The sequence below is a fragment of the Lycorma delicatula genome, chromosome 7, assembly GCF_047948215.1.
Source record: "Lycorma delicatula isolate Av1 chromosome 7, ASM4794821v1, whole genome shotgun sequence".
In the NCBI taxonomy this organism is placed as follows: Eukaryota; Metazoa; Arthropoda; class Insecta; order Hemiptera; family Fulgoridae; genus Lycorma; species Lycorma delicatula.
In genome coordinates, this window is record NC_134461.1 from 9,600,187 (window position 1) to 9,623,693 (window position 23,507).

The window sequence follows — 23,507 nt, forward strand, 5'->3', positions numbered from 1 at the left end:
GAATTGTTCAGAAAGTTCAGAGATGTTAAATCTTCGATTTTGATGCATTTTTTCATCAGTTTCACTGAAAAGATCATTCACATTATAGAAAGCCTAACACACTTCTCTTCTTCCTGGATGTTTGTCTTTCAAACAAACATCCATGTATCCAAAAAGAGGGTACAGTTTTTAAAAAATCATACCCATTGCCACACTACATCGCGTCATTCATAACGTTTGGGCCATTCACAGTACATAACTGATGATGGATGTCTGATGCAAAACATTTTGTGCTAAAGAAATCTTATGATAGCATGTACCTTGTATTTTGTAGGATTTTTTATTGCAGTGCTCATGTTTTTAGGTTATAACAAGCAAACGCGCTGAAGTACACGGCTCACACTAACACAGCTGGAAGCGCACTTATTCAGAGAGTACGCTGATGTTTCAGTAGTGGCACCACTAACATTACTAGTAGCGCTAAGCTACAATGGAGGTTACTTTCTGAAACACCCAGATAATTTTTACAAGTTAATTGGCAAATTTATAAAATGAAATTTTGTTTAAATATCTCATTTTTATAATCGGTTATTAATATGAAAGTTTTATATTTTTTATTATTATGTAACTTGATTAACTTAATTCACTGCTTTTAAGTAAGCTTTTAATTATTTTTCTTTTACTTATTGTGGATTGTTAATTTTGTTTTATAATTTTTTTACAAAATAAAAGATTTATAGTGTAGTTTGGTTTAAAGTTTCGACTTTTTGTATATATTTCAATCTAAATTATTTAAAAAAAAAGGTCTGAATCATATACATTTTCCATTTTTGTAATTGATGCTATTATTGATGTATCGTGTACATCAGTAATATATGTAATAGATTATTATTGTATTGTATACAACAATAATGTATGCAAATAAAAGTGTATAGCATTCAGACTTTATTTAACATTTCATAGCTCTGTTTCTATTTAATAATTTAATCCATATTAATTTACAATTAAATAATAGATCAAAATAAGGTAAGAACATTTTGTTGCATTTTATTGCTTAATTGGATTCATATTTTGGATTATTAAGATTTGAATACTTTGGTATATTTTACTGCTTAGGTGGATTCACTATTCAATTAATATTGATTTATAAATAAATATACACGTGGATATGTTCATTTTTCACATGCATAATGTAAATATTATTATTAAATTTTGAAGTAACTTTCAGTTTAGATTTTAAGCCCCAAGTATGGAAATATAATTAGTACAAGAAGTAATCCACAATATATCTATTTTCACAGAAAAAAAAATACAATAATAATAATAATAAAATTTAATCCAGAAAAAAAAATACATAATTGTAATTTTGCTAAATTATCAGAACATTCCTCTTTATGTTGGTTAAAAAAAAATTAAGTTATTTTTTAATAAGAACAAAAAAATGATGTCCAATAATCCAATGTATTTATTTATTCAGTTTTTGTAAATGTACTGTCTAAATTTTTACCCATATTTTAAATAATGCCAAAACTTTTTTCTGTTCTGTAGGTTTGTAATATTTCTTGATAGTGCATTGCACATCTTAGGTCCTAAAAGACTGTAAAATCGCTAATGTAGAAGGTTTTCCTTCTACTATACCTTCCGTATTGTTGAAGGTTGATGGTATTTGCCATTAAATCTAGGAAGTTTATGCTGAAGACACCATTATAAATGATTTGTTGTACTATGTTGATGAATTCTTCTAACAGGATCAGCATTTTATTTGATGAAATCAATGAAAATTTTTCATTTGCTTCTTCCAACATTATCCATGGAATTGTCACTATTCATCTCAATTGTAAAAAAATTTATGCAAGGTGCGGTTTCTTGCAGACTTGGTGTTAAACATTTAAAAATCCCCATTAAGATGCTGCATTGTAATTTTTTAATCATTATGCAAAAGATGGAGATGAATTCTTTACACATATCATGACATTTTGACCCCTGTAAGAGAAGATTCCTGCCATGACAATCCCAGTTGCCACACACCACTCTCTCTATTTCTAGCACTGATGGGCTTTACCGGAGGTCATCGTTTAGAGCTTCTAAATCTGATTACATAACACTGTCATCAGTTTGGCCTCTCTCAGAATGTCACCGATGCAAATGCAAATGCCTCAGCAAACATTTCCATCTGTGTGTTTACTCAACTCTGCTCTCATCTTTGTATTAGGCTTCTTCCAATTTCTCTCACTTGCTTTAATTTGTAGTACTTTCAACTAACTGATTAACTGTTTATGGAAATGCGATCTCCGCGCCTATATCTAACATGAACACAAAACAACCATTTCCCATAACTAAATTTCAAACTAGATGTACTATCAAAAAAATTTATTCATTTCAATCTACTAGAAACATCTAATTTCTAATTCCATATCCCTTAAACAAGTGTTGATTGCAACAACAATTTTGTCCTACAGATAGATACCCAAATCCAACTCTTAATTTGTCAGACAAGAAATTCATGAAATTCTAACAAAACGTATTTACCATCTCTCTCTGTGCTGGTCTACTTTTGAGAGTGAGTCAAATGTCTTCACAGAGTTCCTAACACAATCTACCTTCATCCTAAAAATGATAAGTTCAGTTGACCAGGGTTTGATGCCAAAATGCTTATCTTGGCGAAGAAAGCACCCAAGCAGGTTCCTAGCCACCCAGGTTGCTCTAGCTATTAGAGCATCAAATTTCAGCCATCCTCTGCAGGGTCAGAAACCTAAGTAAGTATATTCGATTCCCATCAGGTTTTCCAAATAACTTGCAAATCAGCATTAATTCCTGCAAGTTCCCTTACTACTCTAGTACATACAGACTTGTAATTTGGACAGATATACAGGATGACTACTCTACAGGAAAATACCATGAACGTGACAGCCATTAGACGATTCATCCCATCTGACCTACCTTGAGGATGGAATGGGTTTCTGTTCAAACAGAAACCTTGGTTCTCAATTTCTCATTTGTGCTTGGAGGTCAGGTGGGGCCTATCTTTTTTGGCATCATAGTGTAGTTAGCACTCAGTGGCAAGGATATCAGTAGTCTTAACATCCGGAATAACAAGTACTGCCTTGCAAGAGGCAGTTGTATAGCCACCAATTACTGACAATTATAGGAGACACTGGGCTCCCCAGACATCATTTGGTGAGCCCAGACAGGTGCAGCATACAGCATTATAGCCTCATAAACACTGTTTAAAGATCATGCTTAGTTCTAAAATTTTATCTCCAATTGTGCTACTCTACAAATACCAAAGAAAGCAGCATCACACTTTCTTGGCAACATATTGAAAGAGCTTCTTGAATTGAAAATTCTCATCTAGGATAACATGTAGATACTTCTGAAGCAGGACATACCTAACTGGATGACATGACATTGATACACGAGCTTGTTGTGTAGCAACCAGTCACCCTTTGAGCAATATCATAATAGTTTTCTCTGGGCTGAACACCATCTTATGCTGTTATCTTCACAACTGGAATATGTTACAAGCCTGAGAAGCCCTGAACTCAATCTCACTCCATGAATTTCTTTAACTAACAAAAGCTCATCATCTGTATAAGTGATGATGCAAACCCATTGATTAATCTGAACCACATCAAAGAATCGAATTCAACAAACTAGAGTAAGGGTCCTATCATTGTATCTTGCGAACAACCTTTGGTTTTTGTCTTTTCTACCTCTGAGCTGCTGCCTTGAAAAACTTCTCAATTGCTGAAATAACTAAATACTACATTTAGCTCATTTTGGGTGCAATCACCCTTTTGGGAATGAAAGCTGAATTTTTATACCAGAGAGTAAACTTCAGTATATGATTACCTTGTTCACCATGCAAACCAAACAAATTTAAGTAGGAGTCTGTACTTGAATAGTTACGACTACTATCTTCTGGAACCAAAAACGTCCTTCCTTGCTGAGTTTATGGTCCATTTAGCATAAGTAAATACTGATGCACATTGTAAAACAGTAACAAAATTGTGGTAGACTGTTTGAAATTGTAGAGAAGCCTGTTGTCTAGCAGCATTTGTTTCCTCTGTTACATTTCATGGTCTCATACCAATAAGAAAATACATCAGTTGCTTTTAAAACTGAAGTAGGAAATTTTCAACCAGCCAACCTGTACCCCCTCACCTGACCCCTAGTGGCTATCATTTGTTTATCAAACTGAAAGACCTTTTTTGGAGGAAAATGTTTGGGAGAGAATGATAAGACTTAAAACAGTGACTACTATCTTGGTGAACTGGGAACAGAGGAATATGATACAGGATTGCCCCGGTCAGAAAATTTGATAGATTTTCTTTTTATCATAAAATTGGTACCATTTTCTGGTTGGCCTTCATAGTATTTATATGTGTAATTTATGTAAAAGTACCTTTACTTAAATGCTGTTTAATCTGATTATATTGTAGCAAACACAAACTGATAACCAAAGTCAATTCCTAGTTATTATTATTATTGATAATAATAACAAAAAACCGTTTCAGTGTGCAAATTATAAAATGGAATTTGTTTTTGTTTAACAGTATTTTGACTTGTAAAATTAAAAAAAAAAAAACCATCATTTTAGAAGCATTAAAACAATAAGTTTACTCCGTCTTTATGAAATCTATATAGAGTTGAAACCTTTCCATAATCAAGGGCTATATTATTGATAAGAGAGGAACTTGAATATCTTGATCCAAATTCTATTTTAGTGTAGGCTTTAATTTTGTGACAGACTTTTGGCAAATTCTGTTTTTTCATTTTATACCAAATAACATAGATTTGGTTATATGTAACAATTATTTTGGGACCATATAAAAAAAGCTTGTTTTAAATGGGCATCTGTTTTAGGAAGATTTATAATTTATTAATTAAATTAATAAAATTAGTTTAGTAAGACTTGTTGAAGATCTGTTTACTATATAAAAGTTTTACTGGAAATGAAGGTTAATGAAAATTATTTAAAAAATTATTATTATATACTATTTATATTTATAATTGCTGAGATGGCAGGTTGTATGATGTATGATTATTGGCCAGTTTTATTAGGTGTTCATTTCTAAACTGATTTCATGATTATTGAAATTAATCTGTGATTTATAAATTTTTTTATCTGTTTTAGGAAAATTCCATTGCCAGATAATAGAAACATAGTTGAAAGTGTTGATATGGAGATGAGTGATGAAGAGGATCCTCAGTTACCAGGGTCTTTTACATCAGTAAAATTAAAACCACCACCTCCCACATTGTTGACATCATTGCAGAAAAATCAGCTGAACAGAAAAATTCATAAATCAGATTTACGTAGTCTACTGGAACCTCTTACTGGTGGGCAGAGCCAGTCCATATCGTTTAATATATCTGTAGCAAATAAAATATTAACAGAGTCTCCTTTGAAAGAAAAAGAAGAGCCTAAGAAGAAATTACCTTTACATAAGTTGAATCCTTCTCCTCCAAAAAATATTATTGAACTCAGTGAAATAATGCCACCTCCATTGCCTCCTAAATGTCAACTAAACCAGAAATTCATCCAGGGAACATCGGGGTTGAAATCACTAGTCAGAAATCTGTGAATCGTCTCCCCAATGAAGATGATAAAAGAGGAGTTCCTGAATTAAAAACGGAACAGCATCTTACAAAAAAGGATGAAAATGTTGTACCTCAAAATAATAGTTCAGGACCAAAGTTTCCAAACACAAACTCTAGGTTTTGTGGTCCTAATAATGCAGGACCAAGATTTCCGAACCCAGTGCCCGGGCCAGGTTTTTCTAATGTTGAACAAGGTTGCCAAATAACATTGCTTGCCAAATTTTGGACTTAAATAATCCAGTGAGTAACATAAAAAATGATGAACAGGATGATGGCGGTGTGATAGAGGATTTAACATGGATGCCACTTCTTAATACACCTCCTCCTCTTAATGCACCACCACCATTAATTTCACAACCCCCTGTGTTTAGGCCAAGAGGTTCTGGTCCTAAATCATGGAGAGGTCCTAGAAGAGGGATGCCACCTCGGTTCAGACCTTCTGGCGGCGGTCCTCCTTCAGAAAATTTTCAACAGACACATAATGTGGGACCTAGACCTTTTTTTAGAGGAAACAATAATTGGAGACCACACTTTAATAACTGGTAAGTCATTATTGTTAAAAAAAATTAAACAAAAATATATAATTGTGTAAAATATCTTAACATTTTATTTTTAAATATTGTCATTCAAGTAGTAATGAAAATAGTTTTTAAAAAATAAACTAATTACTCGTATTCTGGATCAGTGAGTCATTCTATGTCATTTTTCTTTTATTTGAGAATAACAGCTTTTCTTTAATACTGTTAATACATAAATATGTATTTGAGAAATTATATAATTTTGTCATAAGTATGTTTGTGTACATTTAGTCAAATGAAAATTTTGTCCAATGAAACAATTGTAAAAAGAGTGTATTATCTAATTTTTTTTTTGTATTTGATTCTATGTTTGTATGTTTATTTGTTTTTTTGACAGCAGTTATATATTTTATAAACTTATAAAAAAGGATTTTACAATTTTTTTAAATGCAGATCTTATAAGTTGAAGCACTAGGAAAGTGAATAAAATAAAAAAGCTTAAAATTAATTTGCAATCTTGCAAAATTTGCTATTTATTATGAGTGTTATAATGTAAATTTTATAAGAAAATAATTCTTAAATTAAATTATGAGTATTAGTATTTAATTTATTACCTGTTAAATTTATTTATGTTCTTTTAAAACCATTTGGTTTTTTTGTATTGATTTAGCCATTAGACAAATGGTGATTATTTTATTATTTACAACTTACTTTCATTCAGCATTTAAAAAAAATGTTAATTATGGTTATTTGTTTTAAATATGATACAACATTACTTTAATACCAAAGTGTAATTTTTTTTTGTACATCAAAGATCAGATGTATTTTTTAAATTGAGATATTTGATATCATTTTTATAACGAAAGAAAGTAGTTATACCTTTTTAAATAAACACATAGAATATATTATTTTTCCTTTACTAAATTAACAGACTCAATGATTAAAAAATAACTGAATTTGAATGGATTTTTCCTGTAGATTTACTATAATCAAGCAGCAAAAATGTTTTCAGTAAGGACATTTTGAATTAAAAATAAAATGAAAAAAAAGCTAAAAATTGATTTAAGTATATATCTCACTAGCCTCTTCACACGCCATATTCAGAAAATTGTCCTGTCAGTGATTTCAACTATCCATTTATTTTGTTTCAGTTCATAATTTCTAAAATTCTACAGCCATTTTTTAAAATACAGAAAAATGTGATTTCTTGATTCAAGGGGCCATAGGAAAAGCAATTAAAGATTTGTGCAAAATTATCATGCAAAAACATAATACTTTTGAAGCTCTCTGTATCTTTAGTTGTGAATATTTTCTAGTAGTTTTTTTACCGCTTATGAATCAGTTGTGATCCCGTAATCAAGAAATTGGAAATGTAAAATTTGTTTTGAGTTTCAAGAAAATAATGAACGTAAAGTTTCCTTATTGAACAAATTAACTCCTCCTCATAACAGACAGTGCTGTAGTCTTGACATTATTTTCATTTATAATATTTGGCTCATAGCTGTATTAAATTTACCCGTGAATTAATGCAGCATAATAATTTTTTCCAAAAAAAACAAATTACAGCTTTTGATTTGCTGTATTTTTAATTTTGCATGCAATGCAAATAGATCATGAGAGGATACAACTGCATTGCTACATTCCAAAGGTTCACTATTGTTATAGTCAAATGTTATGTGTGTTTCTGATCCAAAAATTATTTAGAATGGTACTTTAAAATGGAAATTGTTTAAAAGAAAAAAATGCTTCATGCATGATTGATGATTTTGTTTATAGTTTCAGTAAATTAATTAATGCAGTGAGTGTGTACATGCTAAAGAATGTTAATATTGTGAAATTTTACTTCACTCGTATCTTTTTAAGTTTGTAGTAAATTAAAAATCCATCATGAAAATAATTGCTTCTGACTAATGAAAATAATTTTTATTATAGAATTGTTTTGCTATTTTATTTAACCATATTGTTAATTTATTTTAAGTAGCATTGACTGCTGTGGTCATTAACTTTTAAATACTAACAGTTGCTCTCCTACCTAATGAGAATATTGACCTATTTTTTTTTTAATTTTGCCAATCTTTAGGAACAATTTTATAAAATTTTGTTTTACATTTTTAATTAATATCTTGTTAGTATAATTATGTGATGTTATTTCATTATGTATTCCATATGCAATGGAATCATTACATAGTAGGACATAAGTTGTTATTGCTTAATACATTCAACGCTAAAGGATGTTATGCAGAATCCGTTTATGGTGTATTGAATGACTGCAGGATATCATGGAATATAATAAATAACCTGAACAATATTTTTTTTTGTTTTTAACTCGACATCATCTTGGAACAAATTAAATAAAGCTATTCAGAAGTGTTTCTGTAGTTTCTGGCTGAACAAGTGTAAGTTTTATAGCATACTTTTAATTTTTTTTTGGTGTGGAAATCTTGTAGCTTTTTACTTTAAATGTTTCTGGCATTTTAAAGACAAAAATATCTTAAGCCTGAATTATCTATAACCTTTTTTTTTTTTCATTCAGTTAAATATTTATAAAGTTTGGTGTTAAGCTAGTACATCTGGTAATGTTTGTTGCCTGTACCTTAAATATCAGTATAACAAATTAGAGGATTCAGTCGCCTGTTTTATTCTAATCAGTATCAGGGATGAAAGGATTTTATCTTGTGTAATAGTTACTTAGACATTAGTTGAAATTGTAGAAAATTTAAAAGAAAAATACTGCAAATTTAACTGAATAAAAATTGTAACTTTATAGTTTTTTTTTTAAATAGAACTACTTTTATCATTAGATTAAAATACTCTTTTTTTAGATTTCAGCTAGTAATATTGTTTGATTGGGAGAAACAGAATGATTAAGAAAAGTGAAAAATTTAACAAATATAGTAAAGTTGTGTAATTGCTATTAATAACATTAGTTATAATGGTATGAAATGTTAAACTCTGTGTTTAGATAAGTTGGATTTTGCAGTAGCTATTAATAATATTGTTCCATATTTTTAATATCTGAAAAACTGTGAAAGGTACGCTAGACATTACATCTAATCAAATTGTGCCCAATGTTTTAATTGCTTGTTTGGAATTGCATTAACATTTATAATTGCTACATCTTATTGATTCATGAATAAGATCATAAAAACGTCTGGATTTATCAGTTCTTTGTTAGTATTTTGGTAACTATGATGTGGGAATTATACTAACATTTTAAGTGTAGTTTACTTTATCCCCATATACTATTTTCACTTTAATGTAAGTTTAATGTAACGTCATGTAAAAGTAAGAGATTGTCTCAGAATGTTTCCTTGAGTTTACTCTCCAAAGTTTATAAAATCACAATTTTGCCTTCCTCTTAACTATTTTACAGAGTTAAGTGAAGGTAGAACAATAGACAATCTTTTGTCTCTTGGAGTTGAAGGAGGAAATCGATTTGAGCAGAACAACATTCGGTAGTTATAGATTAAAACCTCTGTAGAACACATTAATTTGTATATAATGTTAGTTTTGTTGTGCAGCTTATGGCACTCATTCCTACAAGATCTTAATTAAATTGGAAGATTGGTATCAGATAATTATCAAATTTTATTAATGAAGAGTGACTTTTTTAATGTGCTAATCTTTGTTGTTTTTTTTTAAAGTTTTTATAATTGCATGTTTTGGTATAATATTTTTTAGTTATTTGAATTACAACTTTATTCTAATAGAAACTCTGAAGAAGGAAATCTCAACAGTTTTTTATTTATTTTTTAATCTGCTGCTGTCAAAAGATTTATGTACACACTCATTTTTAAATATTATGTATGTTCTAAGTATTACTGTATCATGCATCTAAGACTTTTGAAACAATGTTGTTTATTTAAATGTTGAATTATTTTATGTTAAATTTTTTAAACGATATAAAATTTTAGGTTTATTTTCAGCATTTTTTATATGAAAAAATCCATTTTCATTAGATGTTTTTGTATTGAAAAGAACAATTTTGGTGTACCCTGTTACTTTGATACCTATTATTTCAAAAATCTTTTTAATTAGCCAAAGAATTATTTTCGATTTAAAAAGTAATAATTTTTAAAATATACTATCATGGCAAAACTTTTTTTGATCCAAGGTGACAGGAATTTAAGGTGCATCTAAATTTTTCATCTACAAAACAAATGCAGTCTCTCGTGCATCGGTCACCATAAACTTTCTAAAGAGTAGTTCATCAACTAGTTAATCTTCTTAAATATTTTTTTAAGTTCAAGCAAAATTTAATATTTCTCGCTCCTCGTGAATAATTTGCTTTCTTGAGTATCACAAACCATATTCTATTTATACATGAAAAATTTGCTATTTCTCAATGAAAAACAGTAGTGGGAGAATGTAACTAATGACATTTATCATGAAGGAAACCACTATACGGTACCACTTAGCAATCATTTCTACATCTTCATGTTGGAGCACTATTTAAATAAAGTTCAGAGTTTTTTGAACAGACCTCCTATTGTACATCTTGGTGAATAGATTTGGAATTCAGAATTTAAAATTAAAAGGTTAAAACAATAACAGTGGATAACTTATGTATCTCAGCTGTAATTAAAATTTTATGACCTTTTACTTTATTATATTAGAAAAAACTATTTAAAAATAAATATTCTGTAAAAAAAAAGTTAAAGAACATAACTAATTTTAGCAATTGTTTTTTGATGTTTGCTTGGACCTTACTTAACAGTTCAACCAATCTCTGATTAAAGTTAATATTACTTATGCCAGATTTATAGAAGTCTGTCTATTTCCTGCTGCCACAACCCTTTAAATAAGAAATTGCATTTAACTAGCATAGTATAATGTAATCTTAGTCTGTATATTGGATTTCTCTTTAACCCTTCTGAACATCCTTCCTAATTATGAGAAAAATTCTCATTAATTTTAGAAAAAAATTAAAGTAACATATGTAACTTTATTTCAAAAATATGGCATTGCCATCAAAACAAACATATGAAAATCATTTTGATGGTATTTGTTGTAAAGGAGTAATAATAGTATAAACTTATATATTCTGCTTAATCAATTTCTTTATTGGTGCTTTTTACTTTGGACAGAACATAGCTTGGTTTACACTTGGCAGAATGTGTATTTAGTTCCCTTATATTATGTGATGCAATACATCTATATTATGTAATATGTCACAGCAATATATTATATTATGTGACATTATCGAGTTTTATGTGAATTAAGTATGAGATTTTTTGTATTTTATGTGTTTATTATTAAATTATTTATTTATTGTAAATTTACTCAAAGTAATGTATGTCAAGAATAGTTTTCTTTTTTTATTAAGTTATGTTATAAATAAATGTAAAAGTACTGGCATATGGGTAATTTTAATAAACATTGAGCTAAGTTATTGTTATTAATTATTTAAAAGATTTTTTTTTGTTGTCATTGTCTCAAAATTTGTCATTTATTAACTGCAAACTCATAATTTTACAAGCCTAAGATTATTTTGAATATTAGTTTATAGATTCCGCAAATTTCAACACTATTAACTAAGTTTTTTAGGAATGTCTCTATTTTATTTTATTTTTCAATGTAATTCACTTATTTTTAATAAAGTTTCTCTTTTAAGTGAACTGTTCTTTATTAGTTTTTAATTGTTTCATTAAAGAATTCGCTTAAGTGATTTATTTTGTTTAATTTCTACATTATGTTGTAACACTTAAATGTTGAAATGATTAACTGGAGTAATGCTGTGTTCTGTACATATGATTTACTTGTGAGTTTAAATTTTGTTTGAATTAAAGTAGCTGTTTAGTTGATCTCATATTTAGTAACTCTCAGAAATCTTGTGTGTTATCTTTGGTCAAAATAGAAAGCATTTCAGTGATTGTAATTTCTATTTACTCTTGTGCATTGTAGACTGAGAAAGGTAAGGGGTTTTTTCAGAATGTGAATTCACCTTAAAGAATTGAACTATGGATAAACATATTTATCAATTATAACAACAATCCTTAATAACAAAATTAAACATTAGTTACAATTTTATGAATTAAATAAAACAACACAAAAGTTTGGCATTACTGTGCCATGGAAAAATTCATGGATTTTTTTTCCACATCATAACAGTATAGATAAACAATGTTGATGTAAATAGCTAGTCATTACTCTGATATACTTTAATTACAGTATCATCTAATGAGCATGAAGTTGTGTTATTGAGGGTCGTATATTAGAAAGCACTATTACCATTTCTATAATAAAGTAACCGATTAAAGATTTCTTAATGAAAGTTTTCACTTTATCTCAGTACATCTTATGCCATTTTTTCATCTAGTCATCTTGAAAATTTTGGAACCTTCTATAATGGTAACAAATTTTTTTATACTCACCGAATTTCTTCAACACTGTCCATTCTGAAGCTAGTGAGTGGTTCCTGCAGCTATTCATTTATTTTGAAGCACTCCTAATCAATTGTTCAGTTTGATGAAAATGTGAAAATCACTTATGAAGGGTCATGTCCAAGTCTTAGATGAGCAATCAAAAATATCCCATTTTAAATAATCAAGTTGTCTTTTTGTTTCTGAGGGGTGGTGGTTCATCTTAGAGGATCTTGCTAATGTATGACAAGTAGTCCTTTTTTGCATTTCTTAATATCTCTCTGCTATTGCTTTAGTACCTCACATACACATCTAAGCATCCTAAAAAAATGTAGACTCTGAGTCAAGAGCTTCTGCTGAAACTTCTTAAGTTAGAATGGTAAATAAGGTGATACCATTTCTTTGACTAACGTGTACTGCTTTCTTTCTAACGTAAGAAAAGTGATGTTGTTCACCTGTCATGATGTCCTTAAAATATTCATCTCCTTCCTTTCTGAATTAGTCAAAAAATAACAGTGCAGCGTCTGTATTTTTTACTACATTGATCAATAGCATTGCATTTTAGTACCTCGCATAGATTTTAATTTATTTGAAATAAACAGGACAGTTTCATGGGTTACGGTGGGAAAACATGTGGAAATTTTTTATGTCATCAAGAGTTTGATGTAAGTCCTTTATTACATATATTGATTACATAAGCTTCTAAAATAATGAAACTTGTACAGAATATGAGAAATACAGTGTTGAGATTGGTTGTCCTTGAATTAACCAGGATCACGATTACAGTTCACGAACGGGTATTACTTTCCACATATTCTTTGTGCACATTGACTGTTCACCATGTATATTAACACGTGTAATATCTTGAATGTCAATATCTTGAAGCTTAACTCCTTAACTAAGCTAGTCAATGTTTTTTTCTCACCGGTTTGATAAATCTTTAGTAGATAAATTGTGTTTTAACAAAACTTAATAAGTTTAAACTTTATAGGAAAAAGTATCGACATTACAGATTGATCTTTCCACGTTCATAATTAATCTTTTAACTAGTTGTTTTTTCAAGTTACAAAAATAATTTGAGTTTTTTATAGAAGAAAGAAAGTAGCAATATTTGTTTTACATTTTTAAAAAAGATCTCTGGTTTTTTTTAATCATATATTTTTTAAAAATTTTGTACATTCTATGTAAAAAAAATTGTTCATTTTCAACCAAAATGTTCAACCTTAAAATGCCAAATTAAAGAAAAAACTTATATTTATTTCATATAGAGTAAGAGAATAATAAAATCTATATTTTCAAGTACAAATGATAGTTATAAAATAATTTTCAAATAAAATAATATGAACATTTTTATCATTATTAATTTTACTTATAATTAATATTTAGTTCCCATTTTTATCGGTTATTATTTGAAATAATGTTTGGAGACTACTTACAATATCTAAAATTAAGGTTCTCTTTTTATACTTTAAATATTTTTTTAGAAATTTACTAAAAGATATATTTTGATTGCTACTTAAAAACAAACAAAATTGACCTTGAAAAATTTAACAATAAAATATTTATTTTCTTTATTTTGTTTTACTTTTTCTCCTCAAAACAACTTAAATCAGCATATAATCATTATAAAGTCCATAAAGTAATATTTAACTATTTATTTAAGCAATAAAGCGAATTCTTAGTTATAGAATTTAAAAACTATAAAAAGAATGTCAGATTTTATTGAGGGAAAACATTAAAAATTAGTATAAAATTAAATTTTTAAAATCTTTTTAATTATGATGGAATGGCGTTTTTCAACAGTTATATATAGATAAGGCATATTAGATCTGGAGGGTCGAAATAGGAGAAAACTTTTCCCACGCATGAGACCATGTGGAAAAGGCTTGTAAAAGTAAGTATTTGGATTAACGTATGAAACTTTATAAAAATAACTTGGTGCTATTTTTTTTTTATTAACAAATTTTAAAAAAATTATTTTTTTCAGTTTTCTTTTGTTTTTTTAATATGTAAATTATTTATTAGAACAACAAAATGCCACTAACACCATAAAAAAGCTGAGGAAATTCTACACAGTTTTAATAGTGAGCACTTTTTTCTATGATCACTAGATTTGGCAGTATTTAATAAACAGATGGCCACTCACTAAGTAGGTGCACGACTGCTGCAGCAGTATATACTTACGAGTTGCATGTGCCATAAACAGATGCCCATAACTTGTGATTTATTAAAGATATTTGAGAAATTTAAAATGGTATATAAGTACCAAGACAATTTGGTATACAAGTACTAAAGAATCATATACTTGAAGAATCATATTGAATGTTTGAATTCTCGGTTTTATTGTTTAAGTGTTAAATTTTGCAATTTGTTAATATTAATATAAGCCGTGTAATCATAAACAGATTTCAAAAACTAAGAATTCATGTTTGTAATGTCTTTTCAAGGCCATTATCTATGAATTCTGTAAGGAATATATCTAAAGGTTATTTATTATTTTTTTCAAATTATTTTAGTTGTATCTTATATAAAAAATGCTTTTTCGCATCCTCTCCAATTAGAAAAAGCAATCCCTATTTATTGTAATCTTTTAGATTTAAAATTGATTTAGGAGTTATGAGTTAGGTAAAACACATACTTTCAGATGGTGGAATCGGTTTTAATAAAACTTTAATTTTTCTGTGAGTTTTATTAGCAAAAAGTTAAAATAATCTCCAAAAAGATGAAAATATTGCTGTAAAGAAATTGTAAAAAGATAATGAAAATAGATTTTTATTTTAATCTTTGTAAAGTTGTAGATAAACATATGTTCTATTAATGTGTAACTTACAATAGTGACTTATTAGTTTTTTTAAAATTTGTTTTGAAGTACAGGGCTTTAATCAATAAATTGAAAAATTTAACTCTTAAAGAAGAAAATCAGGAATTCAAATGTTTTAAATACTTTCAAAATATGATTAATTAATTTTGTTTAGTCTTAGAGAGTTATACATGCCATTTTGAATTTCTCAAATAAATCACAAGTTACAGGCACTTGTTTATAGCATGTGCGACTTATGGCATGTATACTGCTGCAGCAGTTGCACCTACTTAGTAAGCGGCTTTTTGAGTGATAAATACTGCTTAAAAAAGGGCTCACTAGTAATATTGTGTAGAAATTTCTCAGCTTTCCAATGGTGCCAGCGGCGTTTCGCTATTTTAATAAATACCATATATTAAAGAAAAACTGAAAAACACTATTTTTTTACAATAATTTGTTAATAAAAAAAAAATAGCAACAAGATATTTTTATAAAAGAGTCTTATGTATCCACACATGAGACCATTTAGGGACTCTTTCCACTTGGTCTAATACATGGGAAAATATTTTCTCTAATTTTGTCCCTCCAGATCTAATGTGCCTCACCTTGTCTATTAGTAAAATTAATTTCAAAATTATTTTTTTTTGTTAATGTTTATTTAATATAATATATATTGCTGAAATTTATTGGTTTATATTTAATATTGATTTATTTATAGTCATAATTTTTTTTTTCTGTATAGATTATTGATATAGTATTATTCTTAAAAATAATATTGTACAATTAAAGTTTATTTGTTTTCTTAATATTTGGAGCACAACCACATTACTATACAAAATTAGATTGTATATATATATATATATATATATATATATATATATATTAATTTTTTAAAACTACTGCTTGTTAACTTAATTTGTTAATTAAATATGTTAATACTCTCTTTAGCATAACGGGAAGAACATGTTTTCAGAGTATTAATCCAGCCTTGTCCCCTTTATCTAGTTTTTTTTTTTAATAATAGAACCATCAAATAATTAAAAGTCTTTATCAATGTACATTTTGTATTATTAATCAACAAGATATAATACTACTAAACAGAGTTTTTAAAATCTGGATGCAGGAAAAGTTATCGAAGATGGAGTACTTATGCAAAACACATTCTTCCTGGAAAAAAAAAGGTAAAACTACATTTACTGTTTCCTACTTTAGGTGACATTCATTATATATTAACAAGTAAAATAAATATTTGTATATCAAAAAAATACAATAATTACTTGATAAAAAGTCAAAATCTTGTAGAAGTTTTTTTAATAATGAGATAATGAGAATTGTTAAGACTATGTAGATCCTTACTTTCTAAAATATTATTAGAAAAGCTTCAGTTCAAGTTAATTGGGATTGTGCTGTACAATTTTCGTGCAAGTTTTATTTCTTTTTTTTATAGTTTAGTTATCTATATTTTTTAATCTGTTACATTATCACTCTAAAAAGGTTTTTGTAAATACATTTTATTTTGTTATGGTGAAAATTTAATATATTTTAGATTTATCATTCTATAGAAAGGATTTTTGTGTTTAAATATAGTCTCATTAGATATTTGTTAATTTTCCAAATGCATTCATTAACTTTATCATCTAAATGTGTTATTATTGTATTTAAAAATAAAAAAAAGATAATGTCAAATTTATTGTTATAACTGCTTATTTCTTTTTAAAAAAATATATATATATTTATATGCATGAATATATTTATTACTTGAAAATGATGCTGGCTTTGAAACTATAAGGTTAATTTTTATTTCATGTGAAGTTAATATAAATAATTTATTAATTAGCTTCTAATATAAACTGTGAGTAGATTAGAAATTAATAAAATAAAAATATTCGGTTGTGTAGATAGAAAACCAGTATTTTGTTAAAAAAGTATTCCTGAATTGTAAAATGGTAGTATATGAAAATAAACAACTTTTTTTGTTTTGAATTCCTAAAATTCCAGATCATCCAGAATCATTTTTGTTCTTATTAGAGTAAAAAAAAAAATTAATAATCAATTTTTTGGTGACAGATGGAAGGTCTCAGATATTTAGGACATTCATTCACTTAAAAATATCCATTATTTAAATTTTATTTTATTATTTAAACTTTATTTTATAATTAATTGTATTTCAGTTAAAAATGATAAGTAATTTATAAACATTTATACTTAATTTGGTTGCTTTTTAGGTTAGATTTAATTGTTTATGTTGCAATTACTTACTGCATAACATAACTTTAAAATTTTTACATGGACATGACACTTGTACAACATTGCTTATTCTGCTAATAAACTCATCCCCCCCCCCCCCCGTGTAATCTGCATTGTGACAAATATAAGCTTGTCACAATGTAGATTATTTTTAGTATTAAAAATAGAGGTAGACCAAAAATTGCATCCCAGTATTACAACTTACAACCCTTTGAAAAATATAGACCCATAATTTCTTACTAAATCTTTGGTATTGCGTTATGCATTGTTTTTGAGTTACAAGATGATATGATGTTTATAGTATATGCATTTTCTTACTCATCCGCAGCTGGTAATATATGAATTTATTTTTTTAATAGAAGTTGTAAAGATTATTTTTGTTTTTTCTTCAAATTTTTTTGATAATTATTAAAATTTATTCATATTTCATTACAATAATAGTAATATCAGTAATGTTTAATTACTATTAATAAATTATGTATAAAAATCTTTATTCTTAGGTTTAATACCTTTTTCCCCAAATTCCTAAACTTTTTTCATAATTATTTATATAATTAAATAATCATTTAATCTAATATTATTTTGCTAGCACAAACATTTCAAAGAAATTAATTTCACTCAAGTTACATCATTAAATTAAAATAATAATGAAGTAATTAAAATATATATATATATATATATATATATATATATATATATATATATATATATAATATATATATATATATTTAATTAATTACTTATTTTCCTAATGTGTATGTTGAAATCTGTTAAGCTAGTGAACAATAAGCAATCCTCCCCCTGGCCCAATGAGATAAAGACATGTAAGTGAGGTGTAGTCTTATACAGACTCAGGTCATCCATTCTTGAAACGTGTGGTTAATTCAACCCCGACTCCAAAGTACACTGGTTTCTGCTATCTGATATTCTAATCTGTATAAAGCAACTAACTTTTACTGGAATTTGAACCTCAGAACTTTCACCTAAGAAAATCAGCTGTTAAACAACTAATTTGTTATAAGTTTGATTTACTTTATATATATATATATTTGTACTTGAAACAATTAATTAGAATTAGCATTTACAAAAACATTTAAATCAGCTGATTTTGAAAACTGAAATTTCATTGCCATTTATATGAGACATTAATGAAAACATCTGATACAGCTATTTCAGGAACAGTGAAACCTGATTAATGCTAGAATAAGAGTGGTATTAGAATGACTAGGGATGCCTTTGACTGTATAAGGTAATTTTGATAATAGAGGTTAAAGATATTGTATTGAATAATTACTTGCTCAGTTCAGAACAAAAGATTAGTTGCTTTCTTTGCTGTTCATTACATTATTTTTTTATCTGTATAGAACTACATTAATTAATATGACTAATTATTTTACTGGAGGGTAAGAAACAAACCATGTACTGAAGGAGTTTAGAAATTTTATCTACTGTTTTTATTTTTACTCCTTCCACATTCAAGGTGTCATATTTTCACGGCCTTCTTGGTTTTTATAAACAAAAATTTATCAATATTGCCAGTTTCCACAGAATAACTTAAATCTAAAAAAGTTCACTTTGCATTATATGTGTTTCAGTATCACTTAATCTATTATCTTTTATGTACACTTTATACATTGTTAATTAGAATATTTCTAGCATTACAAATATTAAAGAAAAGTATTATGAATTTGCATTACTTAATTGGCTTCCAATCTTTTTTCTTCTATAACCATGTTTTTGACAATTATTTCTTACATTATAATCATTCTATTCTTTTCAAAAGTATAACTTGTATTCGTATGAAATTATTTATAAAAAAAAATCCTTTTTTTTCATTGGTAAAAAATCTTTTTTAATTAACTGAATTTATGTGATTCAGTGTAGTCTCTAGTACAATTTATTTTTCACCATTCATGTTGCTTCCCTTTTCCTTTAATAAAAATGTTATTGTGTTCATAAATTTATTGAAATGAGCTTAAATAATGTCTTTATAAAATAGATATTGAAGGACTGCATGATTACAGTTTTCTAACTGCTTGCAAAAGTCATCCTTGTTTTTATAGTTAACTATTTTTTTATTAGTAATATCCACATTTAAAATATTTATCTTTAGTATTACTTTTTTATATTACGCTTTCACATGTTATTTACTTTATTTTCTTCTTATGCATCTTCCTTGGTCATTAGCGATTCTAATTTCTCCCATAATATTTTTCTCACTGGTAAAAAAAAGAAAATTTCTTCTAGCATAATTTAACTTTATTTAAGAATGATTTTGTTAAATATTGCGCATCAAATCAGTACATACAGTATTAATTGGTATATCCTTGCTAAAGAGTGAATTTTTCAAGATGCTACTCTTGTAGATTCTACTTGTTTAATGAAAGAGAAAAATTAACTGACAGAAGTATGATAATATAAATTTCACCAGGCTGCAGGTGACCATTTTGCACAAATCAACTCCTCAGAGCATTCAATTTAAGAATTTAAAAGTGTAGATGCACTATACTATTAGAAAATTATTTTATTTTTGTTACAGATTATTCAACTATAATTTACGTTATATATAATATAAACTGCTTACTAATATATTATTTATTTTCCTCAAACGCTGTCAGCTATTCTGCAATCTTCAGGAGGGATGATTTATATTTAAGATATATAAAAGTTTAAAACTCACATATTTAAGTATACATAACAGTTGATCATCATTTTGTAAAAGTTGAAGTCTTAAGTTGAAATAAATACGTCCGTATTGTAATAGTATCACAATTGTTATACTACAAGATAACAATTGTGATACTATTACAATACAGACGTACTTACTTCAACTTAAGACTTTTAGAAAATGACAATCAATTATTATGTACATTTAAAATGTGAGTTTTAAAATTTTATGTATTTCAATTATAAATTATAATCCCTTCTGAAGATACCAGGGTAGCCGAAAGAGCTTGAGGGAAACAAGTAATATATTGGTAAGCAGTTTATATTATATATAATTGTACTTTACCAACGTTGCCATGTTAGAAAAACTTAATTTATGTTTCATATAATGTGAATAATTCTTTTAAATGATTGTGAAACATTTGGTAAATAATATACATCACCAATAGTTATACGCCTTTAGCAGAATGAAAAAAAAAACTTCCCGAGGAATACCTTCCTCTAATCGTGGTGTTATGGCATGCTTTTATTTTGTTGGGATCTTTTCTATAAACTTGATGTTTATACACTGGTTCTAGTGGCATAGATTTTAATTCTGTTTCATCTAAATGTAAAATTATATTACTGGATGGAACTAACCTGATTTATCTATATCAAATAGCAGTGAATCAATCCTTCTCATGTGGTAAACTTCTTGTCTATAAATTGAAATTATCTGAACCAGTCATAAGTAAAAAAAATGTCAAGGTTGGATGTACTTTTATTAAGGTAGTTAGAATAGTCTAAAGCTAATCTGACTAAATTTATAGCCACTGATTTTGTTGGTGTGTTTAACAATGATCTAAATCAGTGGTTCCCAAACCTTTCCGAGTTGCAGCGCCCTTTTTCAATTAAAATTTTTCCATGGTGCCCTACCGTAAGTAAAATCATGACTACTTGTAAGTAAGAGATAAAAATAAATAAAACTTTTATATCTTCATTATTTTTTTTACTTTATTAACATTAAATTAATGATTATAAATGTCTTGGTTCAATTAGTTATGAATATACAATATTTCATGGCGCCCCTATGAAGAGCCATGTCTCTCCTAGGCACCAGGTCCACAGTTTGGAAATCACTGATCTAAATTATTAATATCAACAATATTGATTAATTTGGATCATGATTGTATCTGCTTTTGCGGTGGTAGTGAGGTTACTCTTACATATTTATTGTTGGATATTCTGAAGTAAACACGCTTGTATCCTCTTCTTCAAAGCAGGTTAGGGGACAGTGTAATAAAACCTAAATTAGTTTGGCTCATCATGCTTTGCTTCCAGCTCTTGATGAAAAAAGGTTATGTAAATATTTCTACCTTCCTCCATCAAAATCCCCTTCACAAGAAATCTGCAGACAACCTTTTCCAATATGGTGGTTGTCATATTTTTGGTGAAATTTAGCATATTAATACGCATGACTTTATTTCCTTGGTACCACTATTTTATGTATCTGTAGTATTTGTGTAAACTGTACATGTATTTACTTGTATATACCAAACCCCTACAGAAACAGTAGTATCATATTGGGTCAGTCTAACTCTGAAGTGTTACTGTAAGAAAATGTGTTACAATTTTAAAAATGTATTTATAGGAGACCATTCTTTCAGTATTGTAATTTGAATCGATCCTAATCCTTTTTTAAATTGATAAAAAGTTTATTTTTTATTCTCATTTCATAATTGTTTATTTAGTAGTAAAAGAATCTGTAGACAAATAATGTGGCCACCACATATGATGCAAATTTTATTTGTTGATGAAGCTAAACGTCATGTTTTTTTAATTTAATAACATTACCTTTGTATAATCTTTGTTATGAATGGATCATAATATAATCCTGTGGAACAGCCATATAATCTTTTCGAATTTTATCAACAAGAATTAATTTAGCGTGCAACAGCAAAAGAGCTAATTCTTAGCGGTTGTTAATAAGAATTTTCCTGCTGTTTCCTTTTATTATATCAATGAGCCAATAAACTATTAGGTAACATATATCTAATTGAAGCTCCACTTATATTTAATTTTTTTTTAACAGCATTTGTAATGGGTCAGCTATAAAATTCTGTATGTGTAAATTTTGCATTGGGTCAATATTTTTGAGCAGACAACTACAATCCATGCAGACAAGCAACAATGATCAAAAGAATATTTTACAATAGGGGATTAATTTGAAGGTTGTCTCCAATTGAACAAAACTGAATAATATAAGGTGATTATAAAGAATATTTAATCGGGTCGCATTGACCTGACGTAAGTTATTAAGTGTTGGTTTACAATCCTTCTAAGTAAAAAATTTAAGTTTTTATAGTTATCAACCTGATTTACTTTTGTTTTAATATAGATAACATTATTTTAACTGTTTGTTTTCTCCAATCAGTTTTCCAGCGACTGCCGGATGTGAGTGTATAGGCAAATTCAATTGCTGCTACTGGCTTGCCAGGCCTGACATAGCTGCAGATGTAAATGTATTAGATGCAGATGGTAAATGTTTAGAACCGACTCAGGTCAACCGCTCCTGAGATGTGTGGTTAATTGAAATCCGACCACCAAAGAATCCACAGTTTAGAATTCAAATCCATATAAAAACAACTGCCTTTACAAGGACTTGAACCTCAAACTCTCGACTTCAAAAATCAGTGGATTTTGTGATGACGAATTTAACCACTAGACTAACCCGACATTATTATTTTAAATATATAGATTAATTTTAAAAACTTTTAATTTAATTGATATTATGTATAAGCTTCCTTTGCTTGAAATAATTTATAAAATAAATAATTATCTTGTTACTTGTATTTAGATTAACAAACATTACTTGCGTTTGTAGTTTGGAATCCTTAAATATAAACAAACAAAAACTTTAGACTACATGGAAGAAGGGGGTGTTTTTGTATAATTACTTTTTTTTATGTAAATGGAACCCTTTGCAAACGTATAATGAAATACATTAATATATATTTAATGTATTTTTAAACATTTGAAAATGTTTAAAGAGTTTTTGTGTTTTGGAATTGTTTTTGAAGAAATGACTGATCTCTCAGAAACCATTTGTTACCCCAGACACCTCCTTTATGTTATTTATAGATAATGACTTGCAATATCTTACAAAAAGTTTGTAATGCACCACTACAAACATTGGTGTTATTTGTTTAACAAAAATGTGTTAATTCATTTTTCAGGTGTTAACTTCAATTTTATTTCAGTAATACTATGAGAAACTACTGCTGTATAAAGCCTTGATAATGTTCCAAGTTACGTATATTATACTGTTTAAGGATAACATTTTTTGTAACT

General features: G+C 27.7%; 1 protein-coding gene across 1 annotated transcript in view; it reads left to right on the top strand.

Annotated features, from left to right (window-relative positions):
- Positions 1-5,562: 5,562 nt before the first annotated feature.
- LOC142328200 (protein cueball-like) overlaps positions 5,563-23,507 on the top strand; it is a 40,361-nt gene continuing 22,416 nt past the window's right edge. The window contains exon 1 of the mRNA XM_075371784.1: positions 5,563-6,125. Coding sequence (XP_075227899.1) covers positions 6,065-6,125 — 61 coding nt within the window. The 5' untranslated portion in view covers positions 5,563-6,064. The remainder of the gene's footprint in view (positions 6,126-23,507) is intronic.